The 21,852-nt window shown below is 49.6% G+C and overlaps 1 protein-coding gene across 1 annotated transcript in view; it reads right to left on the reverse strand.

The window, feature by feature from the left end:
* LOC119975977 (CD166 antigen-like) overlaps positions 1–11,575 on the reverse strand; it is a 45,112-nt gene extending 33,537 nt beyond the window's left edge. The window contains exons 1-3 of the mRNA XM_038815979.1: positions 11,368–11,575; positions 4,330–4,394; positions 2,740–2,827 (exon numbers count right to left, since the gene is read on the reverse strand). Coding sequence (XP_038671907.1) covers positions 2,740–2,827; positions 4,330–4,394; positions 11,368–11,437 — 223 coding nt within the window. The 5' untranslated portion in view covers positions 11,438–11,575. The remainder of the gene's footprint in view (positions 1–2,739; positions 2,828–4,329; positions 4,395–11,367) is intronic.
* Positions 11,576–21,852: the final 10,277 nt, after the last annotated feature.

The following is a 21,852-nucleotide window of genomic DNA, read 5'->3' on the forward strand; positions in this document are numbered from 1 at the left end:
TAAAATGCTCATCCTTGTGTCACCTCCTTGTTCTCTCCCACCCTCCCCCCCCCCCCCCCCCCCCCCTCCCACCCCTCTCCCCCCTGCCCACCTCCTCTGAAACCTCCCCATCCCCAGAACCCTCCGGGAAGTCTGGGCTTCTCCAATACTGCCTTCCGGAGTAGGCCCGGTTTTAATCATTCCACCACTGGTGGCTATGCCTTTAGCTGCCTGAGGATCTACGTTCCGATTCCCCCACAGAACCTCCCTGCAGACTAAGTTTTTAAAAATTACTTCATGGAATGCGATTTGAATCCACCATCTCATACTGCCCATCTTTTTTCTACACATTTTAGAGTACCCAATTCATTTTTTCCAATTAAGGGGCAATTTAGCGTGGCCAATCCACCTCGCTGCACATCTTTGGGTTGTGGGGGTGAAACCCACGCAAACACGGGGAGAATGTGCAAACTCCACACGGACAGTGACCCAGAGCCGGGATCGAACCTGGGACCTCGGTGCCGTGAGGCTGCAGTGCTAACCCACTGCGTCACTGTGCTGCCTCTTATATTGCCCATCTTGAGAAATTAGCAGCGAACTGCAATTGATAATAGCTTCATGGCACCGAGACTAGCTTTTAATGTGACATCTATTCATTAATTGAATTAAAATTGCACTTGCTGCCACAATAGGATTTGAACGCCTTTCGCCGGAGAATGAATGCGGACCACAGGAGTATTAGTCCGATGATGCTGCCACTCGGCTCCCCAGTGCTCCTCAGGATCTATCTATTTGACTCTGAGTGTTCGCTGATGTGGCTTTTGATGTTGAGGGTTAACTGCAAGACAGGTTGGCATGGTGGCACAGTGGTTAGCATTGCTGCCTACAGCACTGAGGACCCGGGTTCGAATCCCGGCTCAGGGTCACTGTCAGTGTGGATTTTCCACATTCTCCCTGTGTCTGCGTGGGTTTCACCCCCGCAACCTAAAGATGTGCAGGATAGGTGGATTGGTCATGCTAAAGTGCCCCTCAATTGGAAAATAAAAACCTCCAAACTATAAAAATGTTGCAAATATTCGGCAGGGTTCTTGACGAGAGGTCACCGACCCGACAATGTGAGGCTCCCCTCCCCTTCTTCGCAGGACCCGGCGAGCGATCCCCCCCCCCCCCCCCCCCCCCCCCCCCCCCCCCCCCCCGAACCTCCTGCTTTTATTTCAGATTTCCAGCAGCCCAGGGTTTGCTGGAGTTGCATCGCTGCCAAACCCTGATGTGTTGCACCCTGGTGTAAAGTGGACCACCTGGCCATTGCTGTTTGTGGGATCTTGCCAGGCGTCAACCGAGCTTGCCGCCTTTCTGGCATTGCAGCGCGGACTTTGGAGAGTTGGCCGGAGAGCACATTGGGACTATTTTCTGGGGCGGTGAAAGGTGCCGTGCAAATTCCTCAGGAAAACCTTGGGAACATTTAACCACATGGAAGGGCTCGACACTCCAGCTGGAGTTCATTCCATCGAGGTAGCCAAGGCACATTACTAAAATGCAGTGAGCAGAATCAGACACTGGGGCGCTCTTTTAACCAGAACAGCTAATTGAGTGATGTTGACTGATGACATTAAGGAGGCTGAGGTGTAAAACTTTCTACAGAAATAAAACACTTGGATTGATATGGAATCGCCAGATAGTGAGTCACTGCGGAGCTCCTCTCACGTGGGTGTGAGACAGGTCCGCACAACACACACCAGAGATGACAGGCCTGAACTCACACTGCAGCCGGATAAAGTTACTGAGGGAACTAAAACCGGGTAGGCCGCTGCCGCCTCCTCGGCCAGCCACTCCAATCACCGGCACAAGAACATCTGCCCCCTCGATCATCGGCAGGCTCTGTGCCACGAGTAGAGTCTCCCCCCCCAATCTCACCTGTCAGGTTGAAATCGATGGGCCACACGGGTGGGCAGTCGCTCAATAACAATTCGAAGCCTCTCAGAATGGAAGAAATAAGGGGCAGGAGTAGGCCGCTCGACCTTCTCAAGCCTGATACGCATTTCGACAAGATAATGGCTGATCCTCTGATCTCAATTCCACTTGCTTGCAGGATTCCCCATGCCCCTTCATTCGCTTAGTGCCCAAGAACCTATCAATCTCAGCCTGGAACATTCTCAATGACTGGGCATCCTCAACACAGTGGAGTAGAGAGTTTCAAAGATCCTCCAGGTGGAAAAATGTCTCCTCCTCTCAGCCCTAAATGGGCCGACACTCATCGTCAGTCTATGCCCCGACGTTCGAAGGCTCTCCAGCCCAAGGGGGGATCAGCCTCCCCCTCCATCCAGGCCTCTCAGAATTCTCTTCCCTCGGCATTGAGGCGAATGGTACTCACTCAGCGACCGACCTTCAGGTTATGCGACTGGGGACCAACAATGGTGGAGGAATATGAGCTCACGTCCCCCCCTGGGCAACTCGAGAATTGAGTCTGAGGCAAAGCAATCCTGGAAATGGTCAGGTTTTAAGCAATGTGGTGAAAGAGGAAAGAGAGACGTGGGATAACTGCAGAGAGGGATTTCTAGAGACCAGGGCGCAGGCAACTAAAAATGCAGCCACCGATGGCGGAACGATCAAAATCAGGGGGTGCTCAGGTGGCAGATTTGGAAACGCTGCCAATATCTTGGAATTTTGAGGGGCTGGAGGAGATGACAGAGATAGGGAGGGGACAAGGCCTTGGGAGGCGTTTGAAAGGGGAAGGTAGTGCTTGTTCAGCCAGTTTCTCACCATTGCCATTCGGTTGTAGCACTTTCCCATTCTTGTACCAGGTAACATTGGGGATGGGATAGCTGTCCATCACGACACACTTTCCAATCTGCAGAGAAGAGATGCAAAGTTGAAACCAAGTCCAGGAGAAGGTAATAAGGACCCTGTTTGGGCTCACGTGGGGCTCATTAAGGTGAAGGCTGTTGGCTGAGGGGATTGGGGAACATTTCAGCCGGTGGGACTGTAAAATCAGCACCGTCGGATCGATTTCCTGATTAATCGACATTTATTGCCCATCCCTAATTGCCCCTTCAGGAGGTGGTGGTGAGGCATCTTCTTGAATCCGCCGCAGTCCCTGTGGTGTCGTGTCACCTATAGTGCCATTAGGGAGGGAGTTCCAGGGTTTTGACCCAGCGACAGTGAAGGAACGGCCAATATATTTCCAAGTAAGGATGGTGAGTGACTTGGAAGGGGGACTAGCAGAAGGCGTTATTTACAAGTATCTACTGCCCTTATCCTTCCAGGTGATTAAGGTCACAGGGTTGGAAGGCACTGAACAGCTTTGTTGAGTTCCTGCAGGGCATCTTGTGTGGGTGCACCGGGCAGAGGGAGCAGATGGTTCATTTCAAAGAAAAGTACCATTGGGTGCGTAACACAACGGCTGGTCAATAATCCATCACTGCCTATTTTTCCACCTATCCAGGTTAAACTGTATCCCCCCCAACTCCCACCACCTCTGTAGGCATCCTGGGTCTGGCAATAGGAGGGAGCAGGTGCCCAGGATAGTCCATCAGTGACCTCTGTGTGGGTCTGTCGTGGCGGGATTCGAACCCAAGCTTCCCCCCCCAGGGGTCAACAGACGATACCAGCAGGCCACTGCCTCCTGGTGAGGTCAGCCCATTGGCATTCAGTGGGCAAGTGGTGGTCAAATACTCCTTGAGCAGTTGGTGCCTCTGGTCCATGGTAACATGATTGGACAACCCTTTCAGAGCTATCAATCTTAATCGATTGGTCTACAATAGATATAGAGGCGATAAGGAGAACCCCACTGATAAAGAACATCGGTCCAAGGTTTTCTATTCCACCCAAGCCACACTTGCCCTATATCAAATCTCAAAGCACGTATATTACACCCCAAAATATTCTTTTCTCTGAGAGAAGTTCCCCTAATTTGCCTTTGAATGAAGCACCGCAAACTTATTCTGCTGTCTCCCCGGGCAATCTGTTCCACCTCCCTGATGTTTTTGCCCTCTTCCAAAGAGATGCTCCCTCCCATCCTGTGACATGGCAGCATAATGGGCAGGTTGGGGGCAGCACGGTGGAGCAGTGGGTTAGCCCTGCTGCCTCACGGCGCCGAGGTCCCAGGTTCGATCCCGGCTCTGGGTCACTGTCTGTGTGGAGTTTGCACATTCTCCCCGTGTTTGCGTGGGTTTCGCCCCCACAACCCAAAGATGGGCAGGGTAGGTGGATTGGCCACACTAAATTGCCCCTTAATTGGAAAAAATGAATTGGATAGTCTAAATTTAAAAAAAAATAATGGGCAGGTTGGAGCTGGGGCGGGATTTCATCATCACAAATAGAATCTTAAACCAGCGGTTCTGCAAACATTACCTCAGAACGTGTGTCAACAGTAATTGTCATGTAGTTTGCTGTCAACTCAGGTTTGGCTGGCCGCTCTGAAAATGAACATAGTTATGTTAGCTCTTGGCAGCACATAGTGTTAACATGTACGAGATGCTGTGGTATGAAGAGGCAAGAGTTCAGCTCCTTTTTCACCAACACACCTTTAATGGTTCAAACTCACTCTGCACAGGACTCTACAGATCATCACAAGCTCCAGAGTCCACCTGAAGCCCCTTTACATATCAGTGTCAATCATTGAACACTTAACATAAATGAGACAATCTTTGAACACTTAACATAAATGAGACAACTAATTGCAATGTCTCTTAACCCATTACTTAACACACAGTCTGTCACAGTTACCCATCATGCTTCCAATGTGTTATAGATAACAAAAAACTGATAGTAGATGCTATATCTGTCTGTCTATCTCATCTATCAATCTTTTATTCTATCAAACAACTGATTGATCAATCCATGAATTGATCATTGTATTAGCTGCTCTGTTTATTTGTCTGTCTATCTGCCCTTCTATCTATCTTATCTTTCAATTTATCACTCTATTAATCAAATTATTCATCTATCCATTAATTGGGGGCAGCACGGTGGCGCAGTGGTTAGCACTGAAGTCTCACGGCGCCGAGGTCCCAAGTTTGATCCTGACTCTGGGTCACTGTCCGTGTGGAATTTGCATATTCTTCCCATGTGTGTGTGTGGGTTTTACCCCCAAAACCCAAAAGATGTGCAGGGTAGGTGGATTGGCCACGCTACATTGCCCCTTAATTGGAACAAATGAATTGGGTACTCTAAATTTCAAAAAAGATCTATCCATCAATTGATCATTACACCAAATGGTTTGTTTATTCGTCTGTCCATCCGCCTACCATTCCGTCCATCTATCTATCTGCTGTAAGTTGCTTAGCCTAGCTTTGAAATGATTACTGAGATGTCGGTGTGTTCAACTGGCTCATTTTATACAACTGAACTATGTACAGCTGTCCATGATCAGGGGGCAGAATTCTAGGTTTTCCCCACTGGGTTTGCAAGTGAGGAGATGGAGGGGGGTGGGGGTGGGGAGATTGAACATTTCACAAGTAGATTTCTCGCTGGGTTGCCACCCACCTGAACCTCTCTGAAATCCTAGGCCCAGGTTGTCCCACCCATCCTTGCTGCAGTGGCCAAGTATTGACCACTTAACAACTGTGTCCTGCCCGGTCCCAGTTTTCAATCATTGATCTCCCCGTGGAACCCATTGAGTCCGGGTTCCCCAGGTAGGGGGAGACGGAAGTCAAATACCTGGGGCTCGTTAGGAGCAACGGATAAAAGCAGGCCCAACTCAGGGCCTCGTGTAACAAGTCCTCCCAGCTAGGATTGCTACTGAGAGTGAGGGGCAGCATTACACAGACGATTGTAAATATGTAAATCAATCCTTCTTTGCTTACTGCAGCTTTCCTCTGAGTTATTAGAATATTCTGATCCCCAAACTCTAGGTTCCTTTTTAATAATCTAATAGTAAACATAATTGTTGTCACAAGTAGGCTTACATTAACACTGCAATGAAGTTACTGTGAAAATCCCCCAGTTGCCATATTCTGGCACCTATTCGAGTACACAGAGGGAGAATTCAGAATGTGCAAATTACCTAACAGCACGTCTTTCGGGACTTGTGGGAGGAAACCCACGCAGACATGGGGAGAACGTGCAGACTCTGCACAGACAATGGCCCAAGCCGGGAATCGAAACCAGGTACCTGGCGCTGTGAAGCAACAGTGCTAACTACTGTGCAACTGTACCACCATGGGATAATAAAGTTTAGAGGAAAAATGACAATATTTGTATGAATAAAACAGAGAAAGAGAGAGGGTGGGATTAACCGTTCCGCCAGCCGTGTTTTCCTGAGCGCCGCGTTCCTCGCCGGCAGCAGGATTCTCTGTTCCCGCTACAGAGATACGGTACAGAGATGTGCTACAGAGATATGGTACAGATACGGTACAGAGATGTGCCACAGAGATATGGTACAGATACGGCACAGAGGTACGGTACAGATACGACAGAGAGATGTGCTACTGAGATACGGTACAGATACGGTACAGAGATGTGCTACAGAGATATGGTACAGATATGTCACAGAGATACAGTACAGATACGGCACAGATATGGAACAGAGATTTGGTACAGCGGCACAGGTCACAGGTGACCATGAAGGGTAGGATCCTTGTAACATCCCAATATGCTCACTGCTGCCCGTTAAGGAGGGAGTCCCGTTGTTCAGTGACATGGCTAACACTTAATTGACCTCCCAAGTGAATATCCCTCCTTTTTCGGGACAATCCTCCAAAGTGACTATCCCTCCTTTCCCAGGATCCCTCCAAAGTGACAATCCATCCTTTCCCGGGATCCCTCCAAAGTGACAATCCATCCTTTCCCGGGATCCCTCCAAAGTGACTATCCCTCCTTTCCCAGGATCCCTCCAAAGTGACTATCCATCCTTACCCGGGATCCCTCCAAAGTGACTATCCATCCTTTCCCGGGATCCCTCCAAAGTGACAATCCATCCTTTCCCAGGATCCCTCCAAAGTGGCTTTCCATCCTTTCCCGTGATCCCTCCAAAGTGACTATCCATCCTTTCCCAGGATCCCTCCAAAGTGACTATTTATCCTTTCCCAGGATCCCTCCAAAGTGACAATCCATCCTTTCCCGGGATCCCACCATAGTGACTATTCCTCCTTTCCCAGGATCCCTCCAAAGTGACTATCCATCCTTTCCCGGGATCCCTCCAAAGTGGCTTTCCATCCTTTCCCGGGATCCCACCATAGTGACTATCCATCCTTTCCCAGGATCCCTCCAAAGTGACTATCCATCCTTTCCCAGGATCCCTCCATAGTGACTATCCATCCTTACCCGGGATCCCTCCAAAGTGACAATTCTTCCTTTCCCGGGGTAACCAAGGGACAGATAGTCTCGCCAGCTCTGCCCATAATCCCAGGAATGAAAAACTCGAGGTGTTTGGATGAGGGGAAGGCGGAGGAGAGTCAGAGCGAGACAGTGAAACCCTGGGCATGCAGGTCACATTCCTGCTGTCAGCAACTCTCCCAGCCAGGGCTGACTCAAAAGGAGCAGTGGAAACTTTCCAGACTGTTTGTGAAGTGTTTCTCTCTGCGGTGCATGTGGGCTGCTGGTGGGAGATATCAGCGCGCAATCTGTGCCTTGGCGTGAGCTTTCCTTTCTTCCAATTCCTCCTGCAGGCTGATGGCAGCAGATTGTGCCTGACTCACGGTCAGTCATAACAGGCCTGTCTGCCTCTGGGTGACAACAGGCGCCATCCCAGACCCGCTTGGCTGTGGGAGGGTGAGGTGCGGCAATTGTGTTTGTTTTACACCGACTGATTCCCATCTCACTGCCATCTACTGATCTGGTTATCTGCGAATAACTTGCACAGAAAGGATCCTCCTCCGCCTGCAACCCAACAAGGGCTGAATTCAGGGGGTTGGGCACTCACTTCACAGCCACGGCTTCAGGTTTCACCCAGGCAAGCCAGCACAGGTTGGTTCTTTCCTGTAGTGCAAGAGAAGCAGCAGCCGATTCGCACACTGGAGGCTCCTGTGTAGAGCAGCATTTCATTAACTGGACAATGGGATTATGACCGAGACAGGCAAAATTCCCCCGCTCTCCCGGGAATCACACAGTGTCCCCGCCCCCCACACAGGCACACCCCTTATTGCCCCTCTGACAGAGCAGCACTCCCACAGTACTGACCCTCTGACAGTGCAGCTCTCCCTCAGTACTGACCCACTGACATTGCAGCACTCCCTCAGTACTGACCCTCTGACAGTGCAGCACTCCCTCAGTACTGACCCTCTGACAGTGCAGCACTCCCTCAGTACTGACCCTCTGACATTGCAGCACTCCCTCAGTACTGACCCTCTGACAGTGCAGCACTCCCTCAGTACTGACCCTCTGACAGTGCAGCTCTCCCTCAGTACTGACCCTCTGACAGTGCAGCACTCCCTCAGTACTGACCCTCTGACAGTGCAGCACTCCCTCAGTACTGACCCTCTGACATTGCAGCACTCCCTCAGTACTGACCCTCTGACAGTGCAGCTCTCCCTCAGTACTGACCCTCTGACAGTGCAGCTCTCCCTCAGTACTGACCCTCTGACAGTGCAGCTCTCCCTCAGTACTGACCCTCTGACAGTGCAGCACTCCCTCAGTACTGACCCTCTGACAGTGCAGCACTCCCTCAGTGCTGACCCTCTGACAGTGCAGCACTCCCTCAGTACTGACCCTCTGACAGTGCAGCACTCCCTCAGTACTGACCCTCTGACAGTGCAGCACTCCCTCAGTGCTGACCCTCTGACAGTGCAGCACTCCCTCAGTGCTGACCCTCTGACAGTGCAGCTCTCCCTCAGTACTGACCCTCTGACAGTGCAGCACTCCCTCTGTACTGACCCTCTGACAGTGCAACACTCCCTCAGTACTGACCCTCTGACTCTGCAGCTCTCCCTCAGTACTGACCCTCTGACTGTGCAGCGCTCCCTCAGTTCTGACCCTCTGACAGTGCAGCACTCCCTCAGTACTGACCCTCTGACAGTGCAGCACTCCCTTAGTACTGACCCTCTAACAGTCCAGCACTCCCCCAGTACTGACCCTCTGACAGTGCAGCACTCCCTCAGTGCTGACCCTCTGACAGTGCAGCACTTACTGATCCCCTGACAGTGCAGCACTCCCCCAGCCCTGACACTGAAAGTCCAGCAGTCCTTCAGCATTGAACCCTTGACAGTGTGGCACTCCCTGTACTGCCCCTCCGACAGTGCAGCTCTCCCTCAGTACTGATCCTCTGACAGTGCGGCACTGCCTATGTACTGACCCTCTGACAGTGCAGCACTCCCTCAGTACTGACCCTCTGACAGTGCAGCATTCCCTTAGTACTGACTTTCTGACGGTGCAGAACTCCCTCAGTACTGACCCTCTGACAGTGCAGCACTCCCCCAGTACTGACCCTCTGACAGTGCAGCACTCCCTCAGTGCTGACCCTCTGACAGTGCAGCACTCCCTCAGTACTGATCCCCTGACAGTGCAGCACTCCCCCAGCCCTGACACTCTGAAAGTCCAGCAGTCCTTCAGCATTGAACCCCTGACAGTGTGGCACTCCCTGTACTGCCCCTCCGACAGTGCAGCTCTCCCTCAGTACTGACCCTCTGACAGTGAAGCACTCCCTCAGTGCTTACCCTCTGACAGTGCAGCACTCCCTCAGTACTGATCCCCTGACAGTACAGCACTCCCCCAGCCCTGACACTCTGAAAGTCCAGCAGTCCTTCAGCATTGAACCCCTGACAGTGTGGCACTCCCTGTACTGCCCCTCCGACAGTGCAGCTCTCCCTCAGTACTGACCCTCTGAGAGTGCAGCTCTCCCTCAGTACTGACCCTCTGACGGTGCAGGACTCCCTCAGTACTGACCCTCTGACGGTGCAGGACTCCCTCAGTACTGACCCTCTGACGGTGCAGGACTCCCTCAGTACTGACCCTCTGACAGTGCAACACTCCCTCAGTACTGACCCTCTGACTCTGCAGCTCTCCCTCAGTACTGACCCTCTGACTGTGCAGCGCTCCCTCAGTTCTGACCCTCTGACAGTGCAGCACTCCCTCAGTACTGACCCTCTGACAGTGCAACACTCCGTCAGTACTGACCCTCTGACAGTGCAGCGCTCCCTCAGTACTGACCCTCTGACAGTGCCGCACTCCCTCAGTACTGACCCTCTGACAGTGCCACACTCCCTCAGTACTGACCTTCTGACAGTGCGGCACTCCCTCAGTACTGTCCCTCTGACAGTGCAGCACTCCCTCAGTACTGACCCTCTGACAGCGCAGCGCTCCCTCAGTACTGACCCTCTGACAGTGCCGCACTCCCTCAGTACTGACCCTCTGACAGTGCCACACTCCCTCAGTACTGACCTTCTGACAGTGCCGCACTCCCTCAGTACTGACCCTCTGACAGTGCAGCATTCCCTCAGTACTGACCCTCTGACATTGCAGCATTCCCTCAGTACTGACCCATCTGACATTGCAGCATTCCCTCAGTACTGACCCATCTGACATTGCAGCACTCCCTCAGTACTGACCCTCTGACAGTGCAGCACTCCCTCAGTACTGACCCTCTGACATTGCAGTGCTCCCTCAGTACTGACCCTCTGACTGTGCAGTCCGCCCTCACTACTGCACGTTATTCCCCTCCAACGACACATTAGTTAAAAGGCTCTTTGCCATTTGGAATTCACACCTGTCAGGCAAATGATCTGAACCCAAATCCTGACAGCAATTGACAAGTTCGAGCATAAAGCAATCTTGCTCTGAAAGGACTTTAAAAGAAACAATCCTGGGAGAGAGAGGTAGGGAACTCCGTACTCTAACCATGTCTGAAATCCTCACCCTCGTGATTAAAACCTAACTGTAACCAAATACGAAATCTTATCCCAATTTTGACCCTATCTTGAATCGTAGCCGTAACAATGACCATTAACTGAGTCCTAACCACAGCCACAATGTAACCCTATTCCTAATTTCATCCCGTAACATGACCCAAACTCCAATCACAATTGAACACAGGCTCACACCCTATCGCGAACCCTAACCCGAAACACGAACCCTTACCCTATCCTAAACTGAACCATAACGCAAGCCTTACCAGTATCTCTAACCCTCTCCCTTACCCTCAGACTAAACAAACCTCTCACCATAGCCAAGACCTGAACCCCATTCCCAACTCTAATCTTGTCCCCCAATTGGCCCCGAATCTTATTCCTAGCTCCAGCTATAACCCTAACCCTAATGCCAACCTTAGCCTTAACCGTAACGTAGACATATCTCTATCCCTAACTCTAATTCCAGCCATGAACCTGAGTGATTCCTAACCCTCGCCCTGCTCCCAACCCCTATCCCTGTACATGACCCTGAATCCTCGGAGCTTAGGAACTCCAGGATAAATAAGATCAACTTTGCTGTGAGGAAGGATGAAGTGGGAGTACTTACCATGCGGGGAGACAACGTGAGCATAAGCTGAGAGAAGGAGTGCACAGGTCAGAGCAGAAGCTATGGCCATGCTGAGCGGATACTGAGCAACTGAAGATGTGTTTACTGTGTATTGCCGATTGCAGTTCAACAAGATCACTTCTCTTCTGGGTTGGGAACTCCTACAAGCTGCAGCAATCGGCAGTGGAGCTTCGAGCAAAAGTTAACCCTTTCCCAGCTGGCTCACTCACTGAATCAACCCCCTGCCTCCTCGGCCAGCAACACGTCATTGACCAATTTAAAAATACTTCACCATTCAGGCCTCCATATGATACTAAGCATGGAGAAGCCGCAGAGAAGGCGATTGCAGATCTGAGAGTTTATCATGGTGGCGAAGGATTGGACAGGCTGGGGATATTTTCTCCAGGAAGGGAATTACGGGGGTGAAGCACTGGCCCAGAACACTGGGAGGAACTCCCTTGCTCCCCTTCAATACGGTGTTGCGGGGTCATTTCCGATGCGGCAACACATCTGACAGTGCAGCTCTCCCTCAGTGGGCAGAAACAGCGGGGAGGGGCTCATTGAATGGCTCTTTAAAAAAAAGGGAGCAATTTTAATCTAGCTCGCTGGGCAGGTACCCGTGGTGGGGGTGGGGGGTGGGGGGTGGTGTTCAGGTGGAATACTAGGTTGACAGACTTGCCCATATTACTCACCACCGACTTCAATTTTTTTTGGGGGGGGGGAAATATTTTATTAAGGCATTTATAATTTTAACATTTTAAACAAAGAGATCCACCAAACAAACAAAAACATAAACATCTTCCCCCCAAACCTATACCCTGACTACCATGGTCCATGTAACTACTCCATCTCACAGTTCTCCATTAGTTTTCCTAACCATATTCATCACTCCCATGCCTCCCCCTCCAACCCCCGCCCAACCACCCCACTCCCATCTCCCCTGCTGATGGTCAATTTTCCTTGAAGAAGTCGCTGAACGGCTGCCACCTCCGAGCGGACCCCTGTAATGAACCCCTTAAGGCGAATTTGATTTTCTCCAGCCTAAGAAACCCGGCCATGTCGCTGACCCAAACCCCGACTTCGGAGGCTCCGAGTCTCTCCATCCCAGCAGAATCCGTCTCCGGGCCACCGGGGAGGCAAAGGCCTAAACGTCGGCCTCTCTTCCCCCCTGGGGTCCCGGATCTTCCGACACTCCAAAGCTCCCTCCCACCACCTTAAACGACATCTCCCTCAGTCTCCTCTCCTGCCCCTTTGCCTGGATTGCAAAAACTTAGCTCTGGCCCATATTCAATTTATAACCTGAGAACTGGCCAAATTCCTCCAGTGTCTCCATAATTCCTACAATCCTCCTCAACAGGTCTGTAGTGTAAAGGAGCAAATCGCCCGCATAGGGCGAGACTCTGTGCTCCACCCCACCCCTCTTTATCAGCGGCAAACGTTCAATGTTCGCAGTGCCATTGCCAAAGGCTCTATGGCCAGGGCAAACTGTAGTGGGGAGAGTGGACACCCCTATCTCGTCCCCCAATACCGGCTGAAATATTCCAATCACATCCGATTCATCCTTACATTTGCCAACGGTGCCTGATATAGCAACCGACCCAATCCACAAATCCCTGCCCAAACCCAAACCTTCCCAGGACCTCCCATAGATATTTCCACTCCACCCGATCAAAGGCCTTTTCTGCATCCATGGCCGCCACCACCTCAACCACACGTCCCGCCGCAGCATCATTATTACGTTAAGGAGCCGTCTAATGTTGGACGGCAGGTAACAAATCCCATCGGGTCCTCCCCTATTACCCCCGGAACACAGTCCTCTATCCCCGTGGTCAAGATCTTTGCCAGCAATTTTGCATCCACATTTAGCAGGGAGATTGGCCTATACGACCCACAGCTTTCCGGATCTTTATCCCGTTTCAAAACAAGGGAAATCGATGCCTGCGATAACGTCGGGGGAAGCACTCCCAATTCTTTTGACTCATTAAAAGCCTTGACCAAAAGCGGCCCCAACAGCCAGGAAACTACTTATAGAACTCCACCGGGTATCCGTCTGGCCCCCGGGCTTTGCCCGATTGCATCGCCCCCACCCCCTCTATAACCTCCCCGAGTCCAATTGGGACTCCAAGATCCTCCACCACCTCCTCATCTATCCTTGGGAACTCCAGCACCTCCCCCAAAATCACTTCATCCCCTCCTCCCCGGCTGGGGATTCCGATTTATACAATTTACTGTAAAACTCCCAAAACACATCATTCACCCCTGCTGGGTCCAGAAACCACCTTCCCTCCTGTATCCCTCACTTTCCCAATCTCTCTTGCCACCTCCTGTTTCCTCAGCTGATGGGCCAGCATCCTGCTAGCTTTTCCCCCAAATTCATACACCTCCGTTACCCTCCTCAGCTGTCCCTCCGCCTTAACCACCGACTTCAATAGTCCAATTGGACAGAGGAGGATTAGAAGAAGTGGTACACCCAATCTTTCTACAGAAGAACAGCATGGGCTTGATGGGCTGAATGGCTTCCTCTGTGCTGCTGCCCGTATCTTAACTTGCACCCAGCCCCACCCCCCATCATCTCTGTGCTTGATGACCTACAATGACTCCCGGTCAAGTGACACGTTCATTTTAAAACTCTCAAATACCTCTGTGGTTTCGTCCCCTCCCTATCTCTGTAGTCTCCGCTCATCCAACCCCACAACCCACCGAGATATCTGCATTCCTCTAATTCTGGCCTCTTAGTGCATTCCCTGATTTAATGCCTCCACCATCGGTGGCCATGCTTTCAGTCTCCTCTGGAATTCCACCTCTCCACCTCACTTTCCTCCTTTTGAAATGAAAAATGAAAAATGGCTTATTGTCACGAGTAGGCTTCAATGAAGTTACTATGAAAAGCCCCTAGTCGCCACATTCCGGCACCTGTCTGGGGAGGCTGGTATGGGAATCGAACCGTGCTGCTGGCCTGCGTGGTCTGCTTTAAAAGCCAGCGATTTAGCCCAGTGAGCTAAACCAGCCCCTTTTGAAGGAGGTCATTTGCCCATCGAGTCTGCACTGACCCTCTGAAAGAGCACCCTTCCTAGGCCCACTCCTCCACCTTACCTTCGTAACTCCCACCTAACCTGCACATCTTTGAACACTCAGGGACAATTTAGCATGGCCAATCCACCTAACCTGCACATCTTTGGACTGTGGGAGGAAACCAGAGCACCCGGGGGGAACCCACGCACACACGGGGAGAAAGCGCAAACTCCACACAGACAGTGACCAAAGGCCGAAATTGAAACAGGGTTCCTGGCACTGTGAAGCAGTAGTGCTAACCAGTACCATACCCACCACCCTTATCTTAAGACATATCTTAACGTCGATCTCTTTGATGAAGCTTTTGGTCACCTGCGCTGATATCTCCTTGTGTTGCTCAAAGTCATATTTTGTTTTATAATTCTCTTGTGAAGCACTTTGGGGCATTTTATTAGATTAAAGGTGCGAGATTACTCATATATAAGGGTTGTGATTCTGAGAACTAACATCTATTGATGGACAAATATTATAATATTACAGGAGGGTCTTTGAGCAAGACACATGCAAGCTTCAGACAGACCTTTTTAATTGACAATTCTCGGGATAATATAATTGCCCAAACTGCATACATACAAATAACACACGCCATGTATGCACTCATAAAACATCAGGAGAAGACTCCAGGGATCCTGTCATACCAGGGTTAATACTCTAGCTTTATGGATAAGCTCCTCCAAACATTAAATATTTAAAGATTAGGTTTGTGGACCGATGTTAGCATCGATACATTGAAGTGCCACTTTTTCATTACGTCACTCCCCTTTCAAATTCCACAACTATTTTCTTTGTTTCAAAGATGTCCTTAGCTATTGGAATAAAATGTGAACTATGCCGAGCAGGCAACGACACGAAATAGGACGTCATTTCCCAAGCTGATCATTATTGAGTAGGATTGTTTTTGAGTAGATTGTTGATGATCTAAGCAGTCATGACTGTTGCTGTTAACTCTGAGCCCTGAACTGGAAAGTCTCTTGATCTTGCGGCATTACACTGCACCCCCCCTCTCCCTCCCCCCTCCCCTTCCGCTGGGCATACTAACCACACTTTCAATGGCCCCTCTTAACCTTTCATCCCACCTCGTTGTTGGGTAACATTCCTCACTTCTATCCCTTAGCTCTCTGTCTGTTTGAATACCCCCCCCCCCCAACCACCTCCAATGTCAACATCGTGGCTTCCTTGTGAAGCACGTTCCGTATTGCCACTTCTTGCAGTGGTAAACAGTTTCCTCTGGATCTCTCTGACATCGACATCGGCAGAACCCTTATCGCAATCTGTGCTACATGACTCCCCAAAGCCTGTCCACCATCAGCAGGGCGCGAGTCGGGAGTGTGATGGGATATTCGCCACTTGGCTGAATGAGTGCAGCTCCAACAACACTCAAGAAGCTCAACACCATCCAGGACAAAGCAATCCCGCGCAATTGGCAGCCTGTCCACCACCTTAAACATTCACTCCCTCCACGAATGATGCGCAGTAGCCTACACAATGTTTTGCATCACATGTCAAGAGTTCAACAACACCTTCCAAACCCACAACCGCTACCATTTAAAAAGACAAGGGTGTCGTGTTAAGCACACTGAGATAACACGGGCTGCAACTGGATGTAGCTTAAACTGAAAGATACTCCAGACCTTGAAGTTAGTTCAATTTGATTTATTGTACGTGTCACACAGTTAGCTCAGTTCTCTGTGAGTTCGACTCTCTGCTAACCTAAGTGTGATTACTCTGTCTGACTGAACCAGACTAGCTCTTAGCCACGTGCTGTAGGTGTTATGTGATACACACACCTGACTCACTCTGTAGATGTCCCCAGTGGAAAGAGGTGGAGTGTGAGTGCCGTGTGCCTTTTATAGTGGGAAACTACCCCCAAGTGTTCTGCCTGCTGATTGGTTATGTCCTGTTCTCGGTGTTCATTAGCTGCCTGTCTGTATCTCATTACGTGCATGTCTGCACATCATGACAAAGGGGAGCAGACACAAGGGAACACCACCAGCTGGAAGATCCCCTCCTTGCCACTCACCATCCGGACTTGGAAATATACCGGCTGTTCCTTCACTGTCGAGTCAAAATCCTGGAACTCCCTCCCTCACAGCACCGTTGGTGTACCTACAGCACAGGGGTTGCGGGGTTTCATGAAGGCAGCTCATTACAACCTTTTTAAGGATGGACAATGAATGTTGGGCCTAGCCAGTGAAGCTCACATCTTGTGAAAGCATAAATAGGATTATCCTCAGCATTCTGGCCAATATTTATCCTTCAATTTGACACCAGTGAAACAGATTATCTGGCTATCATCATATTGCTGGGAACTCCCAGGGATATTGATGGTGGTGATGGTTGGGGGGGAGGGGCGGGTGGGATTCATTCCGGTATGGCCATTGAATTGTGGGAACTTGCTGTGCACAAATTGGTTACCATGTTTCCGACATTACAACAATAACTGCACTTCCAGACTACTTAATTGGCAATAAACAGTTCGGGATGTCTCTTGCTTGTGAAAGGTGCAGTGTATGTTCAAGTCTTTATTTTTGTCACCCCCCTCTCCCCCCCACCTTCTCCTGTTGAAATTTGTTGCAAACAGCTTACTTGTCCTGGCTATTATCTGACTGCTGAGAATTATTTTTCAGGAACATGTTTTCATTTGAAGGGGAAACGTGAAAGGGTGAGAACATTTAAATGAAGGCTTTTGGAAATCTGGGATTCTACCCCAAAAGTGTTGCTGATTGCTGAGGCTTGGTGGGGTGGTGTGGGGTGTGTGTGTGGGGGGGGGGGGGGGATCAGATGAGAATTTTAGAACTGAGACTATTAGATATTCATGATGTGCTAAAGAATACACAATCATATACAGATCAAGGCAAGTACAGACTTGCAGATGGTGGAGAAACTTTGTCAGAAAATGAGTTACATTGCTCCTCTCTGCTGGATTTTTAGCCTCTGACCTACTCTTGTAGCCATAGTATTTATGTGGCCAGTTCAGTTTCTGTTCAATGGTGACCCTCCCCCTGTTGTGCTATGTAATTTGGAATAACACAGGCTGCCACTTGATGCAGTTTTGAGTAAAAGGTGCTCCAGACTTTGAAGTGAGTTCAATGTGTTTTATTGAACTATTAGCACAGCTCTCAATGAGTTTGACTGTCTGCTAATCTAAATGTAGTAACTCAGTCTAACTGAACCAGCCTTGCTCTAAGCCACGTGCTGGGGTGTGATGCTGAAGACCCACCCTGTCTTACTCTGTACATGTTGGTCTGTGGAAAGAGGCGGGGTGTGAGTGTCTCATCCCTTTTATAGTGAGATACCACCCCTGAGTGGCCTGACTGCTCATTGGTCATGTCCTATTCTATGTGTTCATCAGCTGCATGTTTGCATATCATGACACCCTCCAGGATGTTGATGTTGGGGGATTCAGCAACAGTAATGCCATTGTATGTCAAGGGGCGATAATTAGATTCTCTTTTGTTGAAGATTGACAATTGTGTGGCACTAATATTACTTCCTACTTATCAGTCCAAGCCTAAATATTGTCCAGGTCTTGCTGCATCTGGACGTGGATTCCTTCAGTATTTGAGGAGGTGCTGAACATTGTGCCATCATCAGTGAACATCCCCCACTTCTGACTGTATGAGGGAAGGAAGGAAATTGATGAAGCAGCTGAAGATGGTTGGGCCTAGGACACTACCCTGAGGAACTCCTGCAGTGATGTTTTGGACTGAGATGACTGACCTCCAACCACCACAACCATCTTCCCTTGTACTAGGTATGAATCAAACCCGTCAAATTATTTTTACCCCATTCCCACTGACTTCAGTTTTGCTTGAGCTCCCTGAAGCCACACTCGGTCTAATGTTGCCTGGATGTCAATTGCCAGTCACTGTTATCTCACCTCGCGAGTTCAGCTCTTTCGCCCACGTTTGAGCCAAGGCTGTAATGAGGTCAGGAGCTAAGTGGCCCTGACAAAACCTGAACCAACCAGATCAATAGCTGGTTATTGCTGAGCACGTGCCGCTTGATAGTCGGTCATGGTGAAAATTCTACGTCCATTATCAAAGATTTTATAGCCGTGCACTTGGAAAACAATGACAGGATTGGGCAGATTCAACATGGATTTATGAAAGGGAAATCATGTTTGACAAATCTACTGAAATTCGTTGAGGATTTACCTGGCAGAGTTGACAAGGGGGAGCCAGTGGATGTGGTTTATTTGGACTTTCAGAAGGCTTTTGATTAAATTCCATGTAAGAGATTAGCGTGTCGAATTAAAGTGCATGGGATATGGGGTAGTGTATTGAGAGAGATAGAAAACTGGTTGGCAGACAGGAAACAAAGAGTCGGAATAAACAGGCACGGGTACCGCAGGGACTGCTGCTGGGACTCCAGCGATTCACAATATATATTAATGATTTAAATGAAGGAACTAAATGTAATATCTCCACATTTGCAGCTCACACAAAGCTGGGTGGATGGGTAAGCTGTGAAGAGAGTGGAGAGATACTTCAGTGTGATTTGGACAAGCTGAGTTTGTGGGCAAATGCATTATAATGTGGATGAACATGAGGTTATCAAGTTTGGTAGCAAAAACGGAACAGCAGGCTATAGTTTCAGAGAGAAGAATGTGCAACGAGACCTGGGTGTCCTTGTTAAAGGTAATCATGTTAGGTCCAGCAGGCGGTGAAGAAGACTCATGGCGAGAGGATTCGAATACAGGAGCAGGGATGTCTTTCTGCAATTATACACGGCCTTGGTGAGACCACACCTGGAATAGTGCGTGCAGTTTTAGACTCCTTATCTGAGGAAGGATGATCTTGATTTAGAGGGAGTGCAGCGAAGGTTTACTGGACTGATTCCAGGGATGGTGGGACTGATGTATGAGGAGAGGTTGAGTCGTTTAGGATTATATTCGCTGGAGTTCAGAAGACTGAGGGGGGAATCTCATAGAAACCTATAAAATTCTAACATGATTCAACAGGATAAATACAAGAAGGATGTTACTGATAGTGGAGAAGCCCAGTGCTGCAGCCACAATCTGAGGATATGGGGTGGACCATTTAGGACTGAGATGAATAGAAAGTTCTTCATCTAGAGAATGGTGAGCCTGTGGAATTCACTACCACAGAAAGCAGCTGTTGTATATTTTCAGCAAGGAGTTATATATAGAGTGGGGGGGGGGGGAAATTTTATTGAGGCATTTATAAATTTAACAATTTTAAACATCAGAGGCGGGATTCTCCCGAATCGGTGCAATGGCCTGAGCCGGCGTAAAATACGGTGCAAACCACTCCGGCGTCGGACCGACCGGAAGTTGCGGAATTCTCTACACTTCCAGGGCTAGGCCGGTGCCGGAGGGGTTGGCGCTGTGCCAGCCAGCGCTGATGGGACTGCGCGAGTTAGCGCATGCGCAGAACCGCCGGCGTGTTTTAGCGCATGAGCAGGCTGGCCGGCGTATTCTGCCGCATGCTCAGGGGGGTGTCGTCTCCACACCGGCCATGGCGGAGCCCTACAGGGGCCGGCGCGGAAGTAAGAAGTGCCCCCACGGCACAGGCCCGCCCGCAGATCAGTGGGCCCCGATCATGGGTCAGATCCCCCCCCCCCCCGGAGGACCGCACCAGCCAACTTGCCTGCCAGGTCCGCCGTGTGGGACCATGTCTAATACACGCCGGCGGGAGAGGCCAGAAACCCGTCCCAGGTTTCAATAAGAACAAACCACCCTTCCCCCCCAGTAACAAACCCCAACCAACATGGCTTACACAGACAGTACCACCTTCCTCAACCCCCCTTCTGTCGGTTCTCCTGTCCTTACTCGCCCCCCCCCATGCCTCTCTTCCCCCCCCCACTGCTGACATCCTAATTTTATTTTTCTCGAAGAAGTCGATGAACAGCTGCCACCTCCGGGTGAACCCCTACAGCGATCCCCTCGCGCAAACGGAATTCTCTGGAGTCTGAGAAACCCCACCATGTTGCTAACCCATACCTCCGACTTCGGGGGTTCCGAGTCCCTACATTCTAGTAGGACCCGTCTGCAACAAGCTATTGAGTTGAATGATCAGCCATGATCATAATGAACGGTCGAAGGGCCGAATGGCCTATTCCTGCTTCTATTTCCTCTTCCTCTTCAGCCCATTTTGCCATTCAATGCGATTTTAGCTGATCTTTATCTCTCCAATCCATTTATCCTTGGTTCTGCATCCCTTAACCCCCCTTACCCAACAAAAATCTATTAACCACACCTTGAAGTTAGATACCTCCACATCCAGCACAAGGTGACACTCCATTGGTGGAGCCATCATCATCTGTTGGCCCCATTTACCTGTTCAGTTGGGCATCAATGATCCTTTGATACTCTTCAAAGGACTTTGCGCAAAGTCCGAGCCTACCTCGAAAACACGACCTGGTCACTGATCTCGCTGGCGAATTCTCGTTACGTGCCATATCCGTTCGATCACATGACAACAGTCTCCAGGCGGAAACAAATTGATTACGGAGTCCGAGTTGTCAGAGGTGTTGCTCAAGTTATGGTTTCCCATTCCCCAAAAGTGTACAGATTTACTGCAAAGTTTCACAATGTGTAACTGGATGCCCGTAAACCTGATAACGTCTGCTTGCTGGCACTTGTCCCTTACATTCAGTATAATGAAGTCAAGGGTTCGCCACCATTTTAACCTCCTCCCATTTTGTAAAAATGCTGCGGATCCTCACCCCCATTCCCCGTCCTGTAACAGAAAGCTTTTTTTTTTGCATATAGAAATTAGGTTTAGAACTAAAATAATCTATTGCTTAATTAGTTATACAATTAAAACTATCAATTGTTTAATTAGTTCTACAATTATATAATTAGTTATATAAAAGTTATATAATTAGTTAGCATAACTAACAAGTGAAACTTGTTGACGTATAAAAGCAAATCATGGAATTATATGTAAGATCCTGAGGGGTATTGACAGGGTGGATGTGGATAGAATGTTTCCTCTTGTGGGAGCACCTGGAACACGGGGTCACTGTTTAAAAGTAGGGAGCCATTCATTTAAGACAGAGATGAGGAGAATTTCTTTCTCAGAGGTCTGTGAGTCTCTGGTACTCTCTTCTTGAAACGGCAGTGGAAGCAGAGTCTGGGAATATTTTTAAGAGAGAGGTGGCTAGATTCTCGGAAAGCAATGGTGTGACAGGTTATCAATGGTGGGCAGGTTGCAAATTTGAGGTTACTATCTGATCAGCCACGATCTTATTAAACGGCGGAGCAGGCTCGAGGGGCCGAATGGCCAACTTGTGCTGCTTGTCTGTATCATGCTTGACAAATCTGTTGGAATTCTTTGAAGTGGTAACCAGTACAGTTGACAAGGGGGAGCCAGTCGATGTGGTATATTTGGACTTTCAGAAGGCGTTTGACAAAGTCCCGCAGAAGAGATTATTGTGCAAAATTAA

This window comes from Scyliorhinus canicula, chromosome 13 (genome assembly GCF_902713615.1).
Source record: "Scyliorhinus canicula chromosome 13, sScyCan1.1, whole genome shotgun sequence".
NCBI classification, from domain to species: domain Eukaryota; kingdom Metazoa; phylum Chordata; class Chondrichthyes; order Carcharhiniformes; family Scyliorhinidae; genus Scyliorhinus; species Scyliorhinus canicula.